Source organism: Anarhichas minor, unplaced genomic scaffold (assembly GCF_050575085.1).
Source record: "Anarhichas minor isolate MPS153535 unplaced genomic scaffold, ASM5057508v1 ptg000017l, whole genome shotgun sequence".
Taxonomy (NCBI): domain Eukaryota; kingdom Metazoa; phylum Chordata; class Actinopteri; order Perciformes; family Anarhichadidae; genus Anarhichas; species Anarhichas minor.
This window is the reverse complement of record NW_027466463.1, coordinates 18,542,332-18,564,293: the sequence shown is the minus strand read 5'-3', so window position 1 is coordinate 18,564,293 and position 21,962 is coordinate 18,542,332. Positions and strand designations below refer to the sequence as shown.

Genomic DNA, 21,962 nt, shown 5'->3' with positions numbered 1-21,962 from the left:
GATCCAGAGAGCAAACAAGGGCTTTTTATCCACTCGTCCTTTGACATTTGCCGTGCTCCTGTTCCCCCTGTTTTCTCACGGGGTCAGATCGCAGCACTGTGCTCCGCTCTCGCTCCCAGCTCGCTTCAACACCTGTGTCACCCAACACTTAACCTTGTATTTCAAACTCTATAGGGAGCCACATTAAAAACAGACCTCTCCACCTGTCGCTGCTTCCTTCCGCCTCATTGTATGTTGCCACGAGCTTTGCACGGCTGGAAATGATCAGCATCTACTCGGGGTCACGTCCTCGGCGTCTTACTTTGATGTCTTTATTGCATGTGTGCACAGTGGACTCAGTCTGCATTATGTCCCTACATTCATTATGTTGCTGCTAAGAGGACAGCAGCTGTCATTCGCAGTATGCCTCTGCATACCGAGGAGCTGTGAAGACCCAGCGTAATCTCTGCGGTGCAGTCAGATGGTCAGATGGCTAACAAAGACATAGAGGCCTACTGATCCATAAATCCAGACTTTATTAGGGGATGAAGCCACATAATGTGTCTCTAAGGACACCACAAACATCTTAATGAGAGCATGAGGCTGTTGCCTTTAAGGTACTAATAAAAACATTGGATGTGAATTAAGATTTGGAATGAACCAGGAATAATGTTCTTGGATGTAGTCTGATGCAGCTTTCTAAACAGATTGCTGCTGCATCAAACTGACCCATTTGGCCTTTGCACTCGCTGCACAGAAATCTGAGTGTGGAAACGATATGGAGAACTTTCCATCGTGCTTGTGAGAGACCAGCGGGAGCCATTATCATATTCATAATGCCGGTCAGGTCCTGAAAAAACACAGACATCCACGAAGGAGCTGCTCATGTTTAAACCACAGCTAAGACGAAACGTTGACAAAAAAAAAAAGAAAAAAAAAAAAAGAAGGTATTTCTGTCACATAATGTTCAGATAAGGGAAGTAGTAAAACTCTACGATGAATTCAATTCTACTGAACAAATGAGATTTTGAAAAGAAAAAAGTTTTGCTGATCTTTAACCTTATTTCACCTTTTGAATACTCTGGAAAATACAGAGGCCTGGCCAAGCAGTCACATGGGCTCAGTTGGTGAAAGAAACTCAAAACCGACACCTTCTGCGTCCAAGAACATGTGACGCGAGACTCACAAACACACACACAGGACGACCGCAGATGCAGGTTAAAAGCTACACAAATAAATATGTTTTTTACCATCTACCACGTATGTGATGACACGAGTGACGCTGTCAGCGGAGAACGCAGGAAAATATGTGAGACAAATGATGCACTGTGCAAACAAAACTCACTCTAAGACTTTAAAAACACCACCTGATGCTTCCCATTCACTTCTGCTGGGACTCCATGTCTCCCAACAAAGTGTCCAAAGATCTGCTTTGCACGCATGGAGCCAGGCTGTCTCTGTCCCACACCTCTGATTTGGGCTACATGGATTAACGGCAGAGTAACGGTGGGGTATGAGCATCCACAGCATCACAGTATCTTGCATCTGCCAGGAGGACATGAGCTAAAAATAATACCGTGTCCCTGTGGGAGGAGGCATAGTGGGGAACGAGAAGGTTGCAAAGTGTCCACACTGGACATTACAGCCATGTGCCTCCAGGGAGACATTCACCTGGCAGGTGAAGACCTGTTCTGATGCTCATGCGCAGTTTCTCCTCTCATACTGTACATAGTCTACTGTAGCATAATAGTAAAGCACCAGTTCAGCACTGCATGTGCGTGCGCCTTCACAACACAAACCTTTAAAAACACTGCTGAGAAGCCATAAATCTACCAATTCCAAATGTGACCTAAGCTCAATTACAGGCCTGAGTTTATTATTAGAACAAAAGGCACTCATATTAAAACAAGACTTTGAATTTAATTTCTTCGCCAGTGCAACTAACTGATTATTTTGAGCACCAAGAAAGAAAATAAAAAGATACTGCTTCATTTACTGCTACATTTTTATACCTTTTAAATGCTTTTATTAAAAACAGCCAACTGGTTCTCACTTACTCGATAGAAAACTGTGCACGTTAGGTTTCACTGCAGTCCAAATAAGCCTAACTACAACCTTTAAATCAGGAAGATGCCAAATGAGCCCATTTCATCCACAGAAAGAGGAGCATAAAGATAAAACTCACGACCAGTGAAGACACCCTTAATAACCATCAAGTCAAAGCAAAACCCTTCAGCCTGCCTGACAGGAAACGTACTATATTCTGAGCTTCATGCAGGAGTCATCTTTAGACTCACTAATAAAACAAGCAGGCGACAGGTTACCTTGCACGAGAAAGAAAATATTCCCAAAGAATCCAAGAAACTTGAAGGAAAAATAAAAAAATCAAGTCTTCCGTGAAGCCTTGCACCGAGGACGTAATTCTCCCCTTCTGGCAGCCGGTGCGCGGCGGCGGGACAGCTGTTGCTGACGCGGTGGTGGTGACCTGCAGTGAAACCGGAGGAGTCGCTGCAGGTATAGGATCAGATGAGAACTTTGACACTTCAGCGGCGGGACCTCCCCCCCAGCCGTTCCCACACAGCTGTCCGTCGGTCGGGGTCTTTTAAAACGTGTTTGAGGTGAAGTGTCGACGCAGCGCGGATGAAGCGTGCGGGATGTTTCTGCGCACAAACTCCTCTCAGCATAAAAATGTTTTATTCAACTGATCCGCCTGCACGATCTGCTTTAGGAATAATTTGTTCACACAGATTACTAAATGTATTAATTATGTTATATGTAAGCACATAACTTATTAGCGTGGACCAAAGAGTCCAGGCTTCATTTAATAATATGGAGTCATGCGTTTATTATTTTATGAATTAGAGTGTATATATTATAAAGAGTTAAAAGTCGAGTATTTAAATGTCCATGTGTCAGTTCTTGTTTGTTGTACTTTTGAATGAAGAGTCCTGTTTGGAGAACTGTTGCCGTACAGTAAAACCTATACAGCAGCCTTTTTATGTGCAGTACAAATAACTGCCAAAATCTGGATTAGCTGGTTTTAACATTTCTGACAAATGAGGATTAAAGTACTTCCCATAGTCATCAAGTAATGCATTTGTTTTTATTTATTTTCTGTTTTTTCTTCAGAAAGAAGTGGAGGGAGGTGAGGTAAACATATGTGGAAGGACGACAACTCTACTTCCTATGAAGAAATGTTAAAAAAAAATCCCACTATTTAGAACTAATAAAAGTAAAGGAACTATTAAATAAAGTCTCCTGCAGATACAACCACCAGAGAGCAGCATAACAGCTTTTAATGTTCTCTATCGTCCTTTTATTCAAAGATAATACTGTATCTGTCTATAATTTATATGACGTTTGATCTCTCCTTGTTAGAAGAATAAATGCATCTTGAAAGAAGTGTGGACATCATATCAAAATGTCAGTTCTTCACACTCTCTTATGATTAATGTGTAAGTGTAAGTGGAGAGTAACAGTTGCTTGCTCATGGGGCCAACACTGCGTCAGGACCAGTACCTTATATTTTTGCTTACAAATGTCAAAAACAATCCACTCAATGACGTTAAAGTGAAGCTTTCAAAAGGTCAAACTATGCAGATTTTTGATTACATTTGCTTGAATAAGCTCTGTGCGTGCAGTGAGAGGGACAGGACTGCACCCGGTCTGATTGGGCGAGTCCTCCTGTCGACGTGAAAGCTATATTTGGCTGAAAGGTGTGTAGTATGATTATACAAGGAAAATGATATCCGTGATTACAAATGTCATCGGATTCTGGGAAACTGAGCCTGCTGCAAATTTCCCCACCGTCTCCTCCCCCGGGTGAGAAAACTGTCCTAGTCTCAGGACAGGGTGCAAATAAAAACACATTAAATACTGAAGAAATGTGGCCATGGCTTTGTCACTATCAAAGATATTAAACAGATATAAAGAAGGATGCTCCACAGTCTACTCATGTGACTTTCAGTCTGGGTTATCACGGGGTTAAAACTGCCTCTGGTGACATTCAGTTTAACTGCTGACACAAAATCTTCTGGAGGATTTGCTGGATTTGAGTGCTGCTTCTGATACAGTGGACCTAACTTTGTGATGGGATGTCAAGCTAAATATACAGTGTATGTGCTGGTCTGTCAGGGTAAATTCTGGGACATCTGTACGGTGTTTTGATGTCACATTAATGACCTATAGTCTTCTTGATATTGCTCAATTAACTCAAAATTCTGTCCAAGGGAAAATCATTTTTGGATGTATTCTTTATCTTACTTTAATTTATTTTCTTTATTCCATGCAAATTATATTTTATGTATATAGGCCGAGTATTTTAGTATGTGTATAGTAAACTAGTTTTTAAAATCTTTGTTGTACTTTTGCTGTTGTGGGGGTAGAGGTGTGAATCACAAGTTTCATCACAATATGATATTAAATTGATTCTTTGGACAACTATACAATATTTGTTGATGTCACAAAGTCTGTCACGATCGTGATTTGGATTTGACTCTATTAAGAAGCCTGCGATCAATATGAGAAAATATTATTTGCCCGTTGAACACAATCAGTAACATTTATATGAACTCACAAAAAGCAACTAAAATGGGATTGAACAGTTTCATTACTGATCTCTGAGGGAAGCAAGTGCGCTTGTATGGAAATGGAGATGAAGATATGCATTGATGACATTAGATCACTGATCTATGAATCAATATATTGATTGCTGTGTTTATTAATAACACTATTATTATTATTATTAGTAGTAGTAGTAGTAGTAGTAGTAGTAGTAGTAGTAGTAGTAGTGGTAGTGGTGGTGGTGGTGGTGGTGGTAGTAGTAGTGGTGGTAATAGTAGCTGAGTTGAGTGTCCCGCACAATAAATGGTGCCAAACCCATATGGGCTTACAAGACACTGGAAAACAACAACAACCAGGATGGCCACATGACAAATCATAACATACAGTTCCACAAATTCAGAGAAAGAAATAAAAAGAAAATGTCAGAACATTCAATTTCCATAATAAAAACATCTTAGTGATGCGGTTTTATTTTCTATAAATCTTGCTAAGGCAGAAATCTCCTCATTCAGACAACCAGAACAAATCCAGCTTCCTCAACTGTATTGTTTTCAAACAAATGAATCCTCAGAATCACTGCACATAACACATTAGACCACATAATGAAATCATCAACAACACCAAGACATCAGTTCTTAACTGAGTAGTAGTAATTGTAGAAGAAGATGTAGTGGTAGAATTTCCAGTTAGAATAAACTTGAGCTGAGTTTGCAAGACAGAGTGCACAGGAATATAGATTTAGTTTGTGAGTATGCGTTTCTGGAAAAACACAAAATAAAAACCACAGACATTGTCAGTAGCTACCACAAGGTGGAACCATGAGGCTACCACAAGGTGGAACCATGAGGCCACAATGGTTCCAGCTACCAACACTAAATCATCCCATTAAAGTGACCAGCTGACAGCAATTAACAATCAAGCTGTCTGCTTATATAACACACTGAATAACATGACTAAAGACTGTGAAAACAACAAATACTAACTTATGGACATATTAAATACATACTAAACTTGCAGACTATTGACAAATATGAATACAACAGCACAACTGTTTAAAAATTAGTAACGACAGAACACAAGTGATGAACATGCTGTGCATAAATCATAGTCATATGTAACTTAACGTACTTACAGGTTAATGGACCCACACAGCAGTCAAAACAAAGCCAGCAGCACGTGTTTTGGGGCTTAATTAGAAGTCAAAACAACTTCTCTGTGGTCCTGGAGAGGCGGAACATACCACTCTGGATGGGGAGGCGGAACAGTCCAAGTGGCGCTGGCCTTTGTAAAAGTGGTAGTAGAAGTTGTGGAAATAGTAGTAGTAGTAGTAGTAGTAGTAGTAGTAGTAATAGTAGTAATAGTAGTAGGCTAATAGTAGGCTAGTAGTAGTAGTAATATCAACATTGTTTTGACGGTAGTAGGAACCACTTTTAAAGAACGGAGGGCAGCATTAGCGTGACACCGTTACCATGAAGACACAACCGATACATCCGGACGATCCGTGAAGAAGGATTGTTTTGGCGATTTCCTTGTTTTGTTGCTAAATTGGTTAGATTAAGTTGTTAGATTTCGCCCACGATAGAAATAATACACAGTAACAAATACAAATATATACTGTAGCGCTTAATATTAAGGTAACAAAAAAATCAGCTCACTTTTCATTCAGTATGAACGTTTACAATATTCACAAAGTCAATTTAAGTTGTGTTTCGGTTGTTCACGCAGATTAAAAACATGGACTCTGAGTATATAAAGACACATTTGGGTAAATGTCTGGCAGACGGACTGGCTGAGGTGGCCGAGCAGCGTCCCGTGAACCCCGTCCAGTACCTGGCCCACTGGCTCTACAAGTTCAACTCAAATGTTGTACATGAGACAGAGGTAAGCTTTACTTTATTCATGTAGTACTTTTAAAAACACAGCACCAAAGTACTTTACATGGTTGAACAAGGACTCAAACATTTCAGGACTGCAAAGAATACAACAATAAAATGGAATAAACAATAATATAGAATAAAAACAATCATATAAAAGAGGTAAGACATGATGGAAATAAAACTAAGCACAATGCATTTATAGAGAAAATTGCTAGCTATTAAACCGCTATACTTCATACCTTTACTGCCACTACTACCTCAAAGCCCTGATCTTCAGGTTTTGAGGACTGCGGTAAAGGATAATACAGACTTAGACCGTCTAAGCTCCTCAATCTGAGCGCTGTAAAGCTTGTGGCTAAACACGCAGTCACCCTTTACCTTTAGCTTGGACTGCAAATCTATGGCTCCCTCAGGTGCTTACAAATTAAACGCCTTAAAAGGTGTTGTTTTCTTGGTAAAACTACAGGTATTAAGGGGGCTTAAAACTGTGTAGTTGGACCCTCTTTCTCAGTCACAGACCTTGTTGTTGTAACACGTTTTTTATTTGCAGAAAAAGGCCACTTTGGCGCTCCTGCTGCAGGAGCAGGCGAAGGCCAGAGAGGAGGCGTTGCACCAGGAGAAGCTGAGGGAGGAGGAGCGAAAGATCAGTGAGGCCTTGGAAGAGTCAAAAACAAAAGTATGCTGTGTGACACAATATCTGTTTTAACTTAGACTGTGATTACAAAGAGCTAATGTAACGGAACCTCCATTTACCTTTGTTTATCTTAACCTCCTTCTAACCCAGCTCTATTGTTCTGCTGGACAGATATTAATTTGTTTTAATTAGTCTTTAGAAGCGGAATGATCATACTGTCCCTGTTTTGAGATGTTCATTTTATGTTCAGTCATCACTTTGATGTACTACATATGATCCGATTGGAGTACATCTTTTCCACACTTTACATGAAATCTTAAGCAACAATCCTTTAAGAGCACATTAACATCGTCACATCAACAGATCTCTGAGAAGCATGATGAGCCCACGTCAGCCACAACAGGAGCTGCTGAGGACAACACGCCTGAGACAGAAGAGAAACCAAAACCCTCTGATCCAGAAAACCAGCGGGACACAGACGAACACCAAACTGAAGCTCAGCAAAAGGAAGCTGAACCGCAGGAGGTCAAACAGGAGTCTGCAGAAATGCCTGATGAAAAAGACAAAGTGGAAGAAGAGAAAACAGAGGTGGAGGCGAGTGACAGTCGTGTGGAAGAGAAAACTGCAACCCCCAATCAGATAGAAGAGAAAGACATTGACGAAGATACAGAGAAGGTGATGAGACACTTTTTGTGGCCAAATTACATCTATACCATTTCAGTACCACGATATACAACGGATGAAACAGATAATGAAAAAGTAGCTATAGGGGGTTAACTGTTCAACACTGATGGCAAAACACTTACTTATGTTTTCTGTCTGGCACATCTCTGCAGGTGGTTGAAGAAGCTGACCCAACTGAAGCGTTACGCTCGACTCCCAGCCGAGACGCTGATGACTTAAGACCAGAAGAGCTGCACGACAAACACAGCCCTCGGGCCCCTGGAGACGCAGAGAAGGTGATGAAGTAATGGCTCCGTGCATGAGGATTTAGGTTGAGGATGCGAGAGATGTAGGATAAAGAGCGAGGACAGATGATAGATAGAAGAAGATTTGAGGGCAAAGTCAGCTGACGATAGATTAAACTTTAAAGGCCAGATGACGACAGAAAACAGCAGCTGAGGAGAGGAAGAGGATGTTCATTCTACCTTAAATTTCACGTCTGTTCAGGTGAAGAAAATACAGGAGTCAGGGTGAAAAAAGGCAGATACCAATTCTTTACGTCACACCGTTTCACCAGCAGGTTGACGGAGATGAAACCAGTAAGTTGGAGTCGGCACCACAGAGCGAAGATCCCAAACCAGAGGAGGCTCAGGAATCTGGTTCTCCGCCTCCTTGGGACCAGGAAAAGGTGCCTGATTGTTATTATCTTATTCTCACCAAATAAGAAAAAACAAGTCCAGAGGGAGGCAGCGGCGATTAGTCTGAGGACCAAACTGTAGACAGTCGGTCAACAGAATCAAGAGATAGAAATGCAAAGACACGTTTGTTTAATGCTTAACCAGAGCTGTTCTGTCCACCTCATCTCAGGTGGCAGACGGGCAACGCTCACCTGAGACCACTGATAGCTCGGCTCCAGCTGACGGTGACGTAACAGTAGAGGAGACAGCGTCCAGCGAGAGACCACAAGAGGAGGCTGAAAACCCTCCTCCTGACGCAGACCACATCCAGGTAGACGACGGTAGACGAATCATGGACAAAATGGTTTATGTTTATAAGGTTAAAAATATCCCACAAACAACCGCTTGTACACATCAGACAGGTGGCATTTTTAGCATTTCAGTGTTGAATGAATTGTAAAAAATTGTGTTGTGTTGCTTTTCAGGAAGATCAAGAAGCAGACCATTAGTGATCAACAGTGTCGTCTGATGATCCTTCTTTTACGAAAAGTCTAAATGATTTTATAGCTGCAGCATGTGTGTAGTTTGATGTGAGAATAATAAATAAACATTTATCACCAATACTTGTATTTATTCATCAGTCTTATTTCTGTGTATCGGTTCCAAAATTGTGAAGTCATTGTTTGATTAAATCAGAACAGATGAATCCACTGCTTTTTCTTTCAAATAATGCAGATTGCAACACTGTGATTTTCATTTCCACATTGTGAGATATTTTGGGAGAATGACCGTGCACATTTCCTCCAGTAACCTTTGACCTGCAGGAGGAGGGCCATAATGACTGTTTTGTGTTTATTTATTTTTGTCGCTATCTGCAGTTTGCCTTCACCGCCGCAGACTCGATGACGGCGTCGCTTATCAGACGCAGCTGCGCTTAATCACTGCAGCTGGCATTTTAAATGCGCGTTTATCCGCGGTGCGTTCACAAGAGGAGCCGCTGAGGAAGAGATGCATTGAACGGGGCAGAGAAGAGACATGGAGATGGGAATAATAGGCAGCGCTGTGGCTGCAGTCGTAGGCCTCATCACCGGTGTGATGAACTTTTTAACCGACATTTTTCTGACTCCACCGCTGAAGGCAACGCTCGAGCGTTTGGAGGAGGCCGAACTGAAAACTTTGAAAGGAGGTAACTTTGTTTTTATTCTCCAAAGACGTTATGCGAGTTATTTCATAAATATGTGCGTCTGTGTGCTGAAAGGAGTGGTTGTTCCGTTGGAATGCATTTATTCTGTGGCTCAACTCTTTTCACCCTTTCGCCTCATTTCTTCGCTCAGACACACGGACCCTGAAAGCGAGGTCTCTGTGGGAGAGGACCGGGGCTGTCATCATGGCAGTGCGGAGACCTGGATGATTTTTGTGCAGAGAGGTAATGTCATGTCATGTATGTCCAGCGCTCTCCTGTTAGGACTAAATGTTTTATGAATTTGCTTCATGAAAAGGGATTAATAACTCATATGGATCCTTCACAGTAGTTTTCTTTTCTCTTCACCACTCCATCGAATGGAAATATGTCTTGTGTCTTCTGCATGATTTTATAAACATTTACCCCAAATCCATCCTCACACATTTGGTGTCTTTGGACACTTTGGGATCTACACTACAATTGTTAAAGTTCTGTGGGTTTGAACAGTTTAATGCTGCATGGCATGAGTTGGTTAATGACTGAGCCAGCATCAACCGGTGGCTTTAAGGGGTTTTAAAGCTCCCCTTCCGCTTGTATTTGTGCAACACATTTGTGATTATCACACCACATTTAACTTGTGTTAATCCTCAGAGGGGGAACTCTCGGTCCCCCATCCCCCACACAGCAACAATAATAGGAGTCGCAAGTCTTATGAAAGGCATAATGCCACCACAGCACTAAATTCCAAGAGGACATAAAGTTGCACAACAATATGAACACACTCGATCAATTATGAAAACGAGCTGCAGCTTTAGAAGAAACCACATAAAATGGAACCTTAAGGAATAGCAACTGAAACAAAACTTTTTTAAAGTTATGTAAAAATATAAACAGTATCATAAAACATCTTGACATTTACAAGTAGAGTAGGTCTGGTGTTTATGTGCAGTGTCTTTGTGTTTTTAGCACATACACAGTGATGATGTTGTTGGCTACAGGAGGCTGCAGAGCTGTCCTCTCTGAAGCCCGAGCTGGAAGAGCTCGGGGTCCCTCTGTACGCTGTGGTGAAGGAGGACGTCGGCACTGAGGTCCAGAACTTCAGACAGTACTTCAAGGGGGAGATTTTCTTGGATGAAAAGGTGGATTTGTTATTTTTTTCCTCCTAATGAATCGGTGTATTGTGTGGTCCATTCCCCTCCTCTCCTCTGATACTGAGACATTCACGATCTGCGGCAAATCCGTTTAGGTCTGCATGAATGATTCAAGGCTCCTCGTTTGTCTGCTTGCATTGCAGAGGCGTTTTTATGGGCCCCGTGAGCGGAAGATGGGTCTCCTTGCGTTCCTGCGTGTCGGAGTGTGGATGAACGGCCTGCGGGCCTTTAGGAAGGGGTTCATGGGAAACGTTTTGGGAGAGGGCTTTGTCCTCGGTGGGGTCTTCGTCATTGGACGAGGACAGCAGGTAAAACCTCCTACGGTCAAACTTTGTCACAGTTTTATAATTAAATGCAGGTAATACATTTTTTTATTTTTTTTTATTTTTATTTTTTTTTATCCTCTCACAGGGAATTCTTCTGGAGCACAGGGAGATTGAATTTGGAGATAAAGTCAACACTGAAGATGTCATCCGAGCTGCCAGAAGAATATCACAAGAACTTCTGCCTTTAGAGAGGAAATGATGCTTTTTATTACCCCTGAAGGATAAAAATATATCAGTAAAACGCAAAGTTTAGAACCATAAAAGCGACATCCAGCTGTACGAAGGATCATATAAATGTTTGACGAAAGTGCACATTAGATTTGTGAGTTTGTTGGTTTACTGGTCTCGGGAAAACCATGATGCATTTTGGGGTTTTGCCGTGTAGTAAGAGGCTGAGTGTGTTAATGACAGTCTGTCTTTAAACTCAAACAGAGGAAGCAGACCTGATACCTACACTCAGTTTCCTGTATTACTCTGTGATACTGTTGTGTTATCTTGGGAGCCAAGAAACCTTTGACCAATAAAACACAGCTTTGTGCTCTACAGTTTGTTTTCAATATTACTCACTGCATGTTCAGATGTTGGACTTCCTGAGATGAAAATCATCTGAAGTCCACTTGGGGGAGTTTTCAGAGCCAGCAGTCTGGTTTCCTGCAGGGCCTCTCTTTCACATTTAGTATTTATTGATCAAAGTTTGTCGTCTCTGAGAAGAAACTGTGTAGATTTTCTCCCAGAAGGTGCACTGATGTCTCCCTCAGTCAGCGTGTACGACTGGATAGAGGGAGAAGGGATTTTGGGACAAAAACTGATCTTTCTTCAATCCTGGAGAAAGAAAAGAGAATTAATAAAAGTCAGATTGGATACAATTATATTTCAAACACATGTGATTTTATCTGTTTTAGAGGCAGACCTGATGCTGAAAGCCATCTCGAACCGCAATGATAGAATAAATACAAATGTTTTGCTTTGAGTCATTTAATAAATATAAAATGAATTTGTGTGCATTGTGTTGCATTCATTTTGCACTCGAATCTGAAAGTAATGACTACATGTTTTTCTGTCTGAAAGTCCTGACACGCTGTCAATCGATCGGCATATAAATCGTCCACTCAAATGCCCCCAATTAACTTCAATGCAGCCAATCGACATAGCCGGGGGGCGGGCCTTGTTACCGGTCACAAATGTCGCAGCCAGGTGCGATGGATCATTTTGCACAACACGGACTCAGGTAGGCCGACGAGCTGAGTTTAGTTCAGTTCACCTGCAGAACACGGGATGAATTTAAGAGAAACACTTTGTTTTATCCTGTCAAAGTGCTGTTCCGGTTGGTGTCTGTTGTCCGGTAGTTTTTAAGCAGAATACATGAGAAGAGCTGCCTGTTGTCTGCATTGTGATCTCCGCTTGAAACGTAAGATGTTCGGTAAGTATTTAGCTTTGTTGTGTATTTTGGGCGAGATAGGTCTTCATTTGTTCCCGCGTGTTGGAATAAAACGCAGAAGTTGCAAATATTAAATCCATCCTGGTCTTTATAAATATACGTTAAAAGTCACCTTCGTGATTGTGACGCAGCCTTGCACGCTTTTATTTTTGACGTCGCTGTCCGGGGTGCTGAAGCACCCTGAGACTCCTGGGGGAAACCCCGAGGTGACTACATGAGGACACGCTGTCATCACGGGTTAAGTTTAGTGACAGGTAACCAAGGCAGCAGCACCACGTGACATCCTGACTCTTAAGTGGGTCAGGTCTGAGCTAAATAAACCTATTAAATCCTATTTCTAACCTCACCCGCAGAGACAAATTACAGTATAACTGAATGGACTTAATGTGAAGTGAGTTGTAGGGACTATAGATATTTTATGTGTTCATGCATTGCTGTTCGTTTTTTTTCTGTGAGACTCAGACAGGTGAGAGAGATGCAACATGGGCGGGAATGGACCAAAGTGTGACTCCAGGAAGCCAAAGAGTCAGCTGTCATGTCACAAAGCGACCTGCATCGGTGAGTTGGATCATCCGGAAGAGGAAAAAAGCAAAATGTGACCATAATTTAGTGTCAGTGTGCCGGGAACACAGCGGACAAACCGGCTGAGGATCCCCTTTCCTTCTGCAGGCTCCTCCGCCCGGAGCTGAGCCCCCGTTGGAGGAGCGAGTGTGAAACGGGACCCTGCCGGCCTCCATGGCTCACTCGTCAGACCCGTCCCGCAGGGAGAAGACCTCCGGGACCCAAGGGTCACACACGGCTGCACGCAACCTCTTACGGAAGAAGGAGCAGCGGCGGCGAGGAATCCGATCCTGCTCACCCATGGGCCGGGTCATCCTCATCAACTACCCTGTGGACGGTAAGGAGGAGTTGTGCTGGCTGCTTGTTGTGTCGTGCACATTACAACCTATACTGGAGACAAAATACTGGTTTAGTCTGGTTCATAAGGCTGGCAGACAAAGAACGGGGTATTTATTTTAGAAAATGTAGGCCTGGATCAGTTGAGACCCACTAATATCGTACATCTGCATTACAGTCACCTGCTCTTTTGAGAACAGAAGGGGTTCAGCATTGAAAAATGGTGACAAATCACGAAAACCTGAGAACACCGTCATTAACATAATGTGAGACAAGAAATGTGTCTCAACATTCATAGAATACAACATATCGTTGTTTGTTAAGAAATAAGAAATGTAAAAAAAGATACAAAATATATAAAAAATACAAAATAAAGTTCACATTCCAACCAAAGTAAATATTTTATAAACACAGAATGTACGTATGCTATGAATTAAAATCATTGTGTTTTCTGTTCGCTTAGAAAGAGCCATTTATATCCACACAGGGAGCAGGTCCTTAAAAGTGACGTCTCACTTCCCACAGATGTGTCACCTCAAAGAAGAAGAAATGAAAGAGAATATTTACGTTTGTGTAGAAAGAAGAAAGAGAACCGCTGCTGTATGTTATGAATTGTCAGATTCCTGCTTGACTGACATTGATAATAATACAGGACTTTCCCCCTGATATTTGTGACCATTATTGGCGTATTGACGCAGCATCCATGTGATGTTATTGTTTTAGGTGGCGACGACAGCGAGGACCTCCACACGATCACAGTGGATAAGAGTGTGGACGGCAAGCTGGGCTTCAGCGTGCGCGGAGGCTCAGAGCACGGCCTCAGCATCTTCGTCAGCAAGGTGGAGGACAACAGCACAGCAGGTACACTGACCAGCTAGACACGGACACTGTCTGTGACTTTGTGTGTGATTTCACACTCCTGTGTGTGTGTGTTCACAGAGGAGGCCGGCCTGCTCGTAGGGGATAAACTGGTGGAGGTGAATGGCGTCAGCCTGGAGAGCATCACGATGAGCAGCGCTGTGAAGGTCCTGACGGGCAACAACAGGCTGAGGATGGTGGTGAGGCGTGTTGGCAAAGTCCCCGGCATCCGCTACTCCAAGGAGAAGACTACCTGGTGATGAAGGAGCTATTACTGCTGAATCTTTATTAGCTTCCGTCTATCGAGAAGAAGAAAAATTCTGACCGACTGTGGGGAAATCTTCCAGGGTGGATTTGATACAGAGGCGTATGGTGGTGGAGGAGAGCGGACGGACACCTTCGGATGCCAGCTCGGGGAGCGCCCTCCAAAGGATCGTCCACCTTTCCACCACCTCCGACGACTACTGCCTGGGCTTCAACATCCGGGGGGGGAAGGAGTTTGGTCTGGGCATCTATGTCTCCAAGTAGGTACCTCCGCCGTGGACTACAGGCTCTTCTACACCATGTTCATTTTCTCTGTCTAAGAACAGTTAGTCATTAAATGATCTCTTCCAAACCTGTTTGTCTTAACCTTAACTCTGGAGTGTTTGGAGTCAGGTTTGTATGGGCTGGTGTGACAGCTGTCAATCAAACCCGGGTGCGGACCAACAACCAAACCTAGACCGCTTGAAAAAGGTCCCGGTCTGCCTCCAAGTGGACTCTGGTGTGGTTGGTTTGTGGTGTGAAAGCAAACGAACCAACCACATGATTTTAAGATAGCAGATATCCGATTGTAGCATGATTTCAAAAGCTCAACTACTAATAAATCCATCTGCTGATCGTGAAATCTGATCAGGAAGCGATCTATTGATCTGTAAAAGTCCATGTATATAACCTTTTAATGAAAGCAGCGTTTTCACTCACCTCTGTGTGCTGGTTTCAGACTGGATCCTGGTGGTCTGGCTGAGCAGAATGGGATAAAGATGGGGGACCAGATCCTGGCTGCCAATGGCGTGAGCTTTGAGGACATCAGCCACAGTAGTGCTGTGGAGGTGCTGAAGAGCCACACGCACGTCATGCTGACCATCAAGGTGAGAGCGGCGATGTTCAGCATTTGATCCTCCGTAGCAGACATGAGGAAAATATGGAGCTCCTGAAGTCTGGCATCAAGGTTATACACGTTTTTATTGCTTTAACACAAGAGCCAATGGTTCAAAAATGTTGATTTATGCATTATTTTCAAGAAAAAAAACATTTTTTAAAATCATACTTACAAGAAAACTGCTCTTCAGATGTTGCACGAGTAAATTTAAATAGAAGCTGAAGAAGTTATTTGAGAAATGCTTTTGTGTAAAATCTTGAGCTCACAAAAAAAGTTTTCTCATCGACGCTGTCAAGAGAATTTTCTGCTCGTTTTAAAAAAATGAATGATGGTCAGAAGTCTTCATCATTAAATCAATCAAACTTTATTTGTACAGCACTTTTCATACAGGTTACTGCAGGTCAAAGTGCTTCACAGACGACCGACAAGCCAAAAATAAGACAAAACAAAACAGAAACACAAGTTTTGACTGAGAAACAGATGAAGCAAAAAAATTACATCACGAACATAAACTGTTTTCCAGAAGGTAAAATTAATCAAATTTGATCGAAAAATAGGAAATTGGGAGCTTTCATCTTTTATAACGTGTTCGTAAAAGTGAAGATGTCTCAGCTGAATGTTTGCTGTTGAGTTCAGTGTTAATATCACATTAAGGACTCTTTGTTGTTAGAAAGCGTGTCGATTCTTTGATTACCGCCTCGGTTTGGACGACGTCGCTTTTAACTTTCCAACCTTTTCATCTTTAATTATCTCACAAACACAAACCCCCCACAAGCCGTGTCGACACACACACACACACTCAGCGGCGGTTAGTGTGGCCGGGCCCGACAGCTGGCATGCAGCCGTAATATTCCCTCGCTCACTCTACTTGTCGGAGCTTGGGTTTCTCGCTGTGAGAAATAGCCGGGCCGTGTGCATTATTCACCAGGCGGCTGGGATCAGGTGCCGATCAAAGCTTGGGGCCGTGTTAAGTTTTTGTTGCGGGATCCCTCGCTTTGCCCCGGAGGAAACTGAAGAGTTAGAAAGCATCCCGACGATCAAAAGGTTACTAGAAAGTCAAGAAGGCAAATGTGTTTTCTTTTTGAGGAGGAAGAGGTTTATGTGTGTGTGTGTGTGTGTGGTTCTAAGGTTACGCTTTATCAAATATAGCGATCCTATAAAAGTTTCAAGGTCTCTACTGTATCTCATTTGCATATCTGTGGCCATATCTTCACAGGAAGCAGGACGATACCCTGCTTACAAAGAGATGGTGGCGGAATACAGGTGGCTCAATAAGCGTATGTAGTATCTGTTTTCATTATCCTGAAAGCTATCTGGTCTGTGTGAGGCTCCATCTGAGAGTCTGTGAAGATCACAGGACACTCAGTGACACGCTCGGATCCATTTAAGTTCGTTCTCTTTGTTTTCTTTTCCTCAGTCGCCAACGGTACTCAGAAATCTTCCTCCCAGGGGTCAGAATCCAACTCCTCCGCCTCTTCTCTGTCATCCGGGACGCCGGTCAGCTCTCTGAGCGGCCTGTCGCAGGTCATGTTCCCTCCCAGCATGCCGTTTGGGTCCGACATGGTGGATGTCTGCATCTCTACTGAGGACCAGAGGTCAGGGTCGGCATCTTTGTGTTCAGAGATTTTAAGAAACACTAGACCGAAACAACGTAGTACTTTTATCTCGCGCTATAGGCCTTGAAAAAGCTGAACATGTGCATACTTAGTTGTTCATCTGTCCAGGTTGGAGTCAGGCCGAACTGAGACCGCCATGCAGACGGACCTTCCCTCTCAGAGGACGGCTGCAGAAACCACCCGCAGCCTGGGACGAACCACTCTGCTCAGAGACACGGTGATCCACGGGGAGGGCAGCGGGAGGCAAGACTCCACCAAGACGGCCGTGCTGCTGGCTCTCAGCCGACCGAGCCGACCGATCAGCAGGTCCCAGAGCCAAGTCACCGTGGCAGGTGAGGCGAGCGGAGAGCGAGTAACATCCAAAACATGACACGGTTGAAATTTTGCACAAATGGCCGACCGTTGCTGTCCAATCGCCTTAGAGATCAAGCAGAAGAAAGAGAAGAAGCAGGAAGGGAAGCAGCCGGAGGAGAAGAGCACGCTGCAGCGCTCGAAGACCTTCGTCAACTTGCTGTTCAAGGGCGGACGCAAGAGGGACACTTCCAAGGGCCGCTCCAAGTCTCCGTCCACAAGCAAGGCCGGCAAAGGTAGCGGCTTTTATCCGTCTAGAACATGCTTTTAAGTTGCAACAAGCCCACCTTAGTTTGAACAGTAATTAGATGATTCTCTGAATGGCCCACAGAAGACGCTGGCACGTTTGTGCTATGAAGACAATCACACAAGTAAACAAGAACACATAGGATTACAAAAGGTTACAGCTTCAAACATTATTCTATATTTTCAACAGATCCCATGAAAGGACTAAAACCAACAGCCTTCCCCGTCGAGCACCAAAACCTTTCACTCCTGAAGATGTTTATCTTAAAACACAGTTTCACTTCCCTAGAACAGCTGGGCACTGTAGTGTTTAATCAAACATTACTCGAACGAGAGAAAATAGTGCATTTGTTGGGGACTATTTTCAGATGCGGATTAATACACACTAAAAATGTGAGATTAAATTTTCATTCAGATTCAAACAGTTTCATATACTTGGCTGGTTCAATCATTCACCGATAGAGCAGATTTATTCAGACTGTAACTGCTGCATGCCCGTCGGTAACATCATTTACTCCTATTAAGCTGGACTGCCCCTGCGATGTTTTCAGGGGGACGTCAGGTCAGTGCGATGCCAAATTCAGAGATGCTGGGAGCGGTGGAGGACATGGCCCGCCGGCTGCTGACCGAGGAGGAGGTGGCTGCTGTGATGAAGACGTGCCGAAGGGTGAGAAGCTTTCACAGCTGCAGAAGGACTGTTGTAGCTTTAAGGATGTGCTGACCTTTAGGCTGCCCGTGTAGACGAGTCTGTGTTGACAGTGTTTATCACGCAATATATTTCACACATCAAGTCATTGCCAACCGGATAACTAAATTGTTGTTCCTACTCTTGAACAGTACGTGGCAGAGCGGTCAGTGGAGAACTTGATACGCCACCTGCTGGCCGTGCTGGACCGACCGGAGAAGCTGCTGCTGCTGAGGGAAGTCCGGTAATAATTAAGATTGTCTATTTCTATAGTTATTCTTAATGCTTGTCATCGGTGCCACCGGGTCGGATTCCGCGCAAAATCAGACGAAATCATGCAAGTTCACCAGAAATGGCAGCAGCCAGTCCACCGTGGACAGACCCAGATCCGGCTTTGCTGCCTCCTTGGACCTGCAGTCGGAAGCTCTGGTGGGAGGAGGAGAGCTCAGCTCCTAGCAGCAGCTTTTTCTCCTCCTCCTCCTCCTCTGGCCAGGAGCAGAGCTTCTCCTCTCTGGGAGCCAACACCGACACCACGCTGCTGGAGACCCAGGACCTATTGCTGGGCCCACTGGAGAGAAAGGAGCCACGGGAGAACCAGAACCAGGACTGAGCGTAGCAGACTGTCAGAACCCTTCTGCAGTAAAATTAGGTTTTCTAAGGGGACTCTGGTGCTCGGAAACACTACCACAAAATCAACACAAAATGAAAGTTCCTTATAGTAACTTTAAATTACCTAAAATGCAGCCAGAGAAACTGTGGTTTTACAAATACTGCCAGAAGGGGATTAAGGATTTTTCAGGATAATCTTTCTCGAATCCAAATGTTCCACACTGATGACTTAATTCAAAATGTTTTGTAATGAAACACAACAATGAAAATGACTCGGTGTCTTGTTTTTTCCTTTGCTGCTGTCGTGTTCCTCAGGATGCTGCTTCCTCCTCCTGATCTGAGTGCATTCAATAACATGGTGACACCCGTGGAAGTCGAGGCCTACGATATCCTCAAGTATCGTTCAAGTGCGTGTGAAGCATGCTGGATTTGTCACAATCAGTCTGATCACATGGACTCGGCTCTGAACAGTTCAAGTTACGCTTCTTCTTCTTCTCTGTGTTGTAGTCCAAACTCCTCCTCTTCGCTCACCCACATCCGGTCGAGCACCCAAGCGGCGCCTCATCACTCCCATCCCGGGTCAGTGCTTCATTTTGATGTAGTTTTGGATTTTAGTTTTGTGTTTTGATATTCTCTGAAAAACATGTCTTTGTATCTTTGATTTGAATATTATACCTTAGATCTTTTCTGTCATGCATAATTTAACATGGGCTTCTACACGAACCATGTTGAACCACAGCCTGAGTACAAGTGCACATGTTATAAAAGAAGGTGTAAATACGACCTGTCGTTTCCCTCCAGATTTCAGGGGAGGCTTTGAGCTCCACAATGCTGAGGAGGTGGAGAAGGAGAGCCACCTACTGGATGAGCTGGAGAAGCTCAGCGTGTCTGGGCCCCGGGGGTCCGGGCAGAGGCCCCGTCCCTCCAGGTTCTTCACCCCGCTGCTGGACATACCAGTGGACGGATACGACACAGACCTCCGACCCCCCTCTGCCAGCGCCATGCTCCCCAACTGGCTGCTGGCCCGCGGCCCGGACCCCCGTCCTCCTCTCCGGACAGACATCGGCACCATTCGCTCCGTCCACTTCGACGAGGTTTCACTGCACTCAACCTCAGACACGACCTCAGAGAGGGGAAGGTCCCTGTTTAGAAACGGCCACTCCAAAGGGAAAAAGGAGAGAAGTGGAGACCGGAGTAAAGAAACCGTGTTCACGCTGCAGAGCGCTGCTCGCAGGAGTCGGCCCTCGTTGTCGCAGGTGTTCAGAACGAGTCCAGGTCAGCGAGTCGGGAGCGAGCAGATGAACGGGCATCAGGCCTCTGAGAACGGACTCAACGGCTCTGAGCCTGAACAGGAGTACGAGCTCAAAACAGTCAGCATCTCCAAGACCAAACAGTCTCTGGGTAAATGTATAGGATTGACTTAAGGCCAGAAGCATCTCATAAATATGTACAATTTGTGAGAAAATATGATTTTAAATGAAGGGAATGATAGTTAGTACAGATTTACTATTTCTTGTATTTCTTCTCAATGTTAATGCAAAATTATGCAAAAATACCAGCTGCACAACATCTCCTCTCTTTGCCTCCTTTCATAGTAAACCAGTGCTTGTGGAACACCTGGTGTTCTGTCGGTACACAAATATAAGATGCTTCACTGACTCCCACCCACTCCTGTGTGTTCTGGTGTTTCAGGCATCAGTATTTCTGGCGGGATGGAGTCGAAGGTTCAGCCGGTGGTGAAGATCGAGAAGATCTTTCCTGGAGGAGCTGCCTCCACCTGTGAAGTGCTCAAGGTGAGGCGACGCTGACTGACCAGAGTCTCTGCAGAGTTCACCCTGAATCGAAATCTTTAGCTGCGTTACAGATCAAATACTCTTTATTTTCATGACATATTACAGCTGCTCTTACAAAGTACGTACATGTTGCACGCAGTATGCATGTATGGGACATGTTACTTCCTCATAACATGGCACCTTGCATTTTGAACTGCTGCGCAAAGGATTGTGGGTCAAAATAGCCAGAAAAGCAATGGAGTAGAACCTCCTGGTATTTTTGACATACTGCATTTTACATATTATTTATAAGGGTCATTCTAAATATTTTACTTGCAGACTAAATAGTTTGTTAGTATGTGTATTGGAACGCACGGTAAGACTTTTTAATACCATGTAGAATGTCATTTAATACGTTACACAATCATGATGGAAAACCAGTATAATGATTTATTATATCACATTTCTGCAGTACCTTCGAGCAGCATAACATTATAATTATTCAGTGGGTTTTATTTTACATCTCATTAACACGCTGTCTGAATGTTTGCACTTTACTCCATTTGTTTTATCTTTAAAGTTCTGTATCCGACGTTCCCTCTCGTGTCCCCAGGCTGGATTCGAGTTGGTGTCTGTGGACGAAGTCTCGCTGCGGGGCGTAACCCATCTGCACGCTGTCGACATCATCCGGAAAGCCTTCAGCCACAAGGCCAAAGACCCCATGGTGTTCGTGGTCAAAGTCCCCAAAAACATTTTGAAAGGAGACTGAGACTCTGGTCGTGACTTTAGACTCGCGCTCTGTGATTTAGCTTCTGGGACTAAACACGGAGACGGCCTGAACACACTGATCTGAGGTCAGGTATGCCATTCGTGTTCAAGTTGGGAATAATTACATGGACTCTGGTGAGTGTTGAGCAACTAAGCTGATCACAGGACTTGAGGATTATGCACATGAATGACTATATGAGAGGAATATTGTCATGGAATTACTCAGAGTAAACAGACATTTACAGTAAATTAAATTTGGATCCAGAAATCATCAAAATATGGTGCTCCTGATGCCTTAAATTTCACTTTATTACAATCCAGGAACCAATGCCTGTCAAAAAACATTCTATTCATTAACATCCTCTCAAAAGCAGTAGTGCAGCAGTGTTTGTTTAAATATGCAGGATGACGCACTGTAACCTGCCTGCCTTTTTAAAAGCTCCATGTTGTTGACTAAAAGTTTACATTTTGACCTGCAGAGGGCGACGTGAGGCGTTCAGAAACATTTCTGCTCTCTAACGTCGGATG

At 43.7% G+C, this 21,962-nt stretch overlaps 2 protein-coding genes across 2 annotated transcripts; both read left to right on the top strand.

The window, feature by feature from the left end:
* Nucleotides 1-9,428: 9,428 nt before the first annotated feature.
* Nucleotides 9,429-12,106, top strand: LOC142951413 (peroxiredoxin-like 2A). The gene is made up of 5 exons (XM_076092925.1): nucleotides 9,429-9,579; nucleotides 9,728-9,819; nucleotides 10,575-10,715; nucleotides 10,871-11,035; nucleotides 11,139-12,106. The coding sequence occupies exons 1-5, from the start codon at nucleotides 9,429-9,431 to the stop codon at nucleotides 11,250-11,252; spliced, it is 663 nt and encodes a 220-aa protein (XP_075949040.1). The 3' UTR covers nucleotides 11,253-12,106.
* Nucleotides 12,107-13,207: 1,101 nt separating this feature from the next.
* On the top strand, nucleotides 13,208-21,435 carry LOC142951474 (PDZ domain-containing protein 7-like). Its single transcript, XM_076093027.1, has 16 exons — nucleotides 13,208-13,389; nucleotides 14,112-14,249; nucleotides 14,328-14,502; nucleotides 14,594-14,770; nucleotides 15,229-15,376; nucleotides 16,604-16,664; nucleotides 16,805-16,982; nucleotides 17,112-17,335; nucleotides 17,426-17,590; nucleotides 18,152-18,267; nucleotides 18,438-18,529; nucleotides 19,210-19,301; nucleotides 19,402-19,473; nucleotides 19,696-20,295; nucleotides 20,587-20,687; nucleotides 21,280-21,435. Exons 1-16 carry the CDS (start codon nucleotides 13,227-13,229, stop codon nucleotides 21,433-21,435), a joined length of 2,658 nt encoding a protein of 885 aa, XP_075949142.1. The 5' UTR covers nucleotides 13,208-13,226.
* The last annotated feature ends 527 nt before the right edge of the window (nucleotides 21,436-21,962 follow it).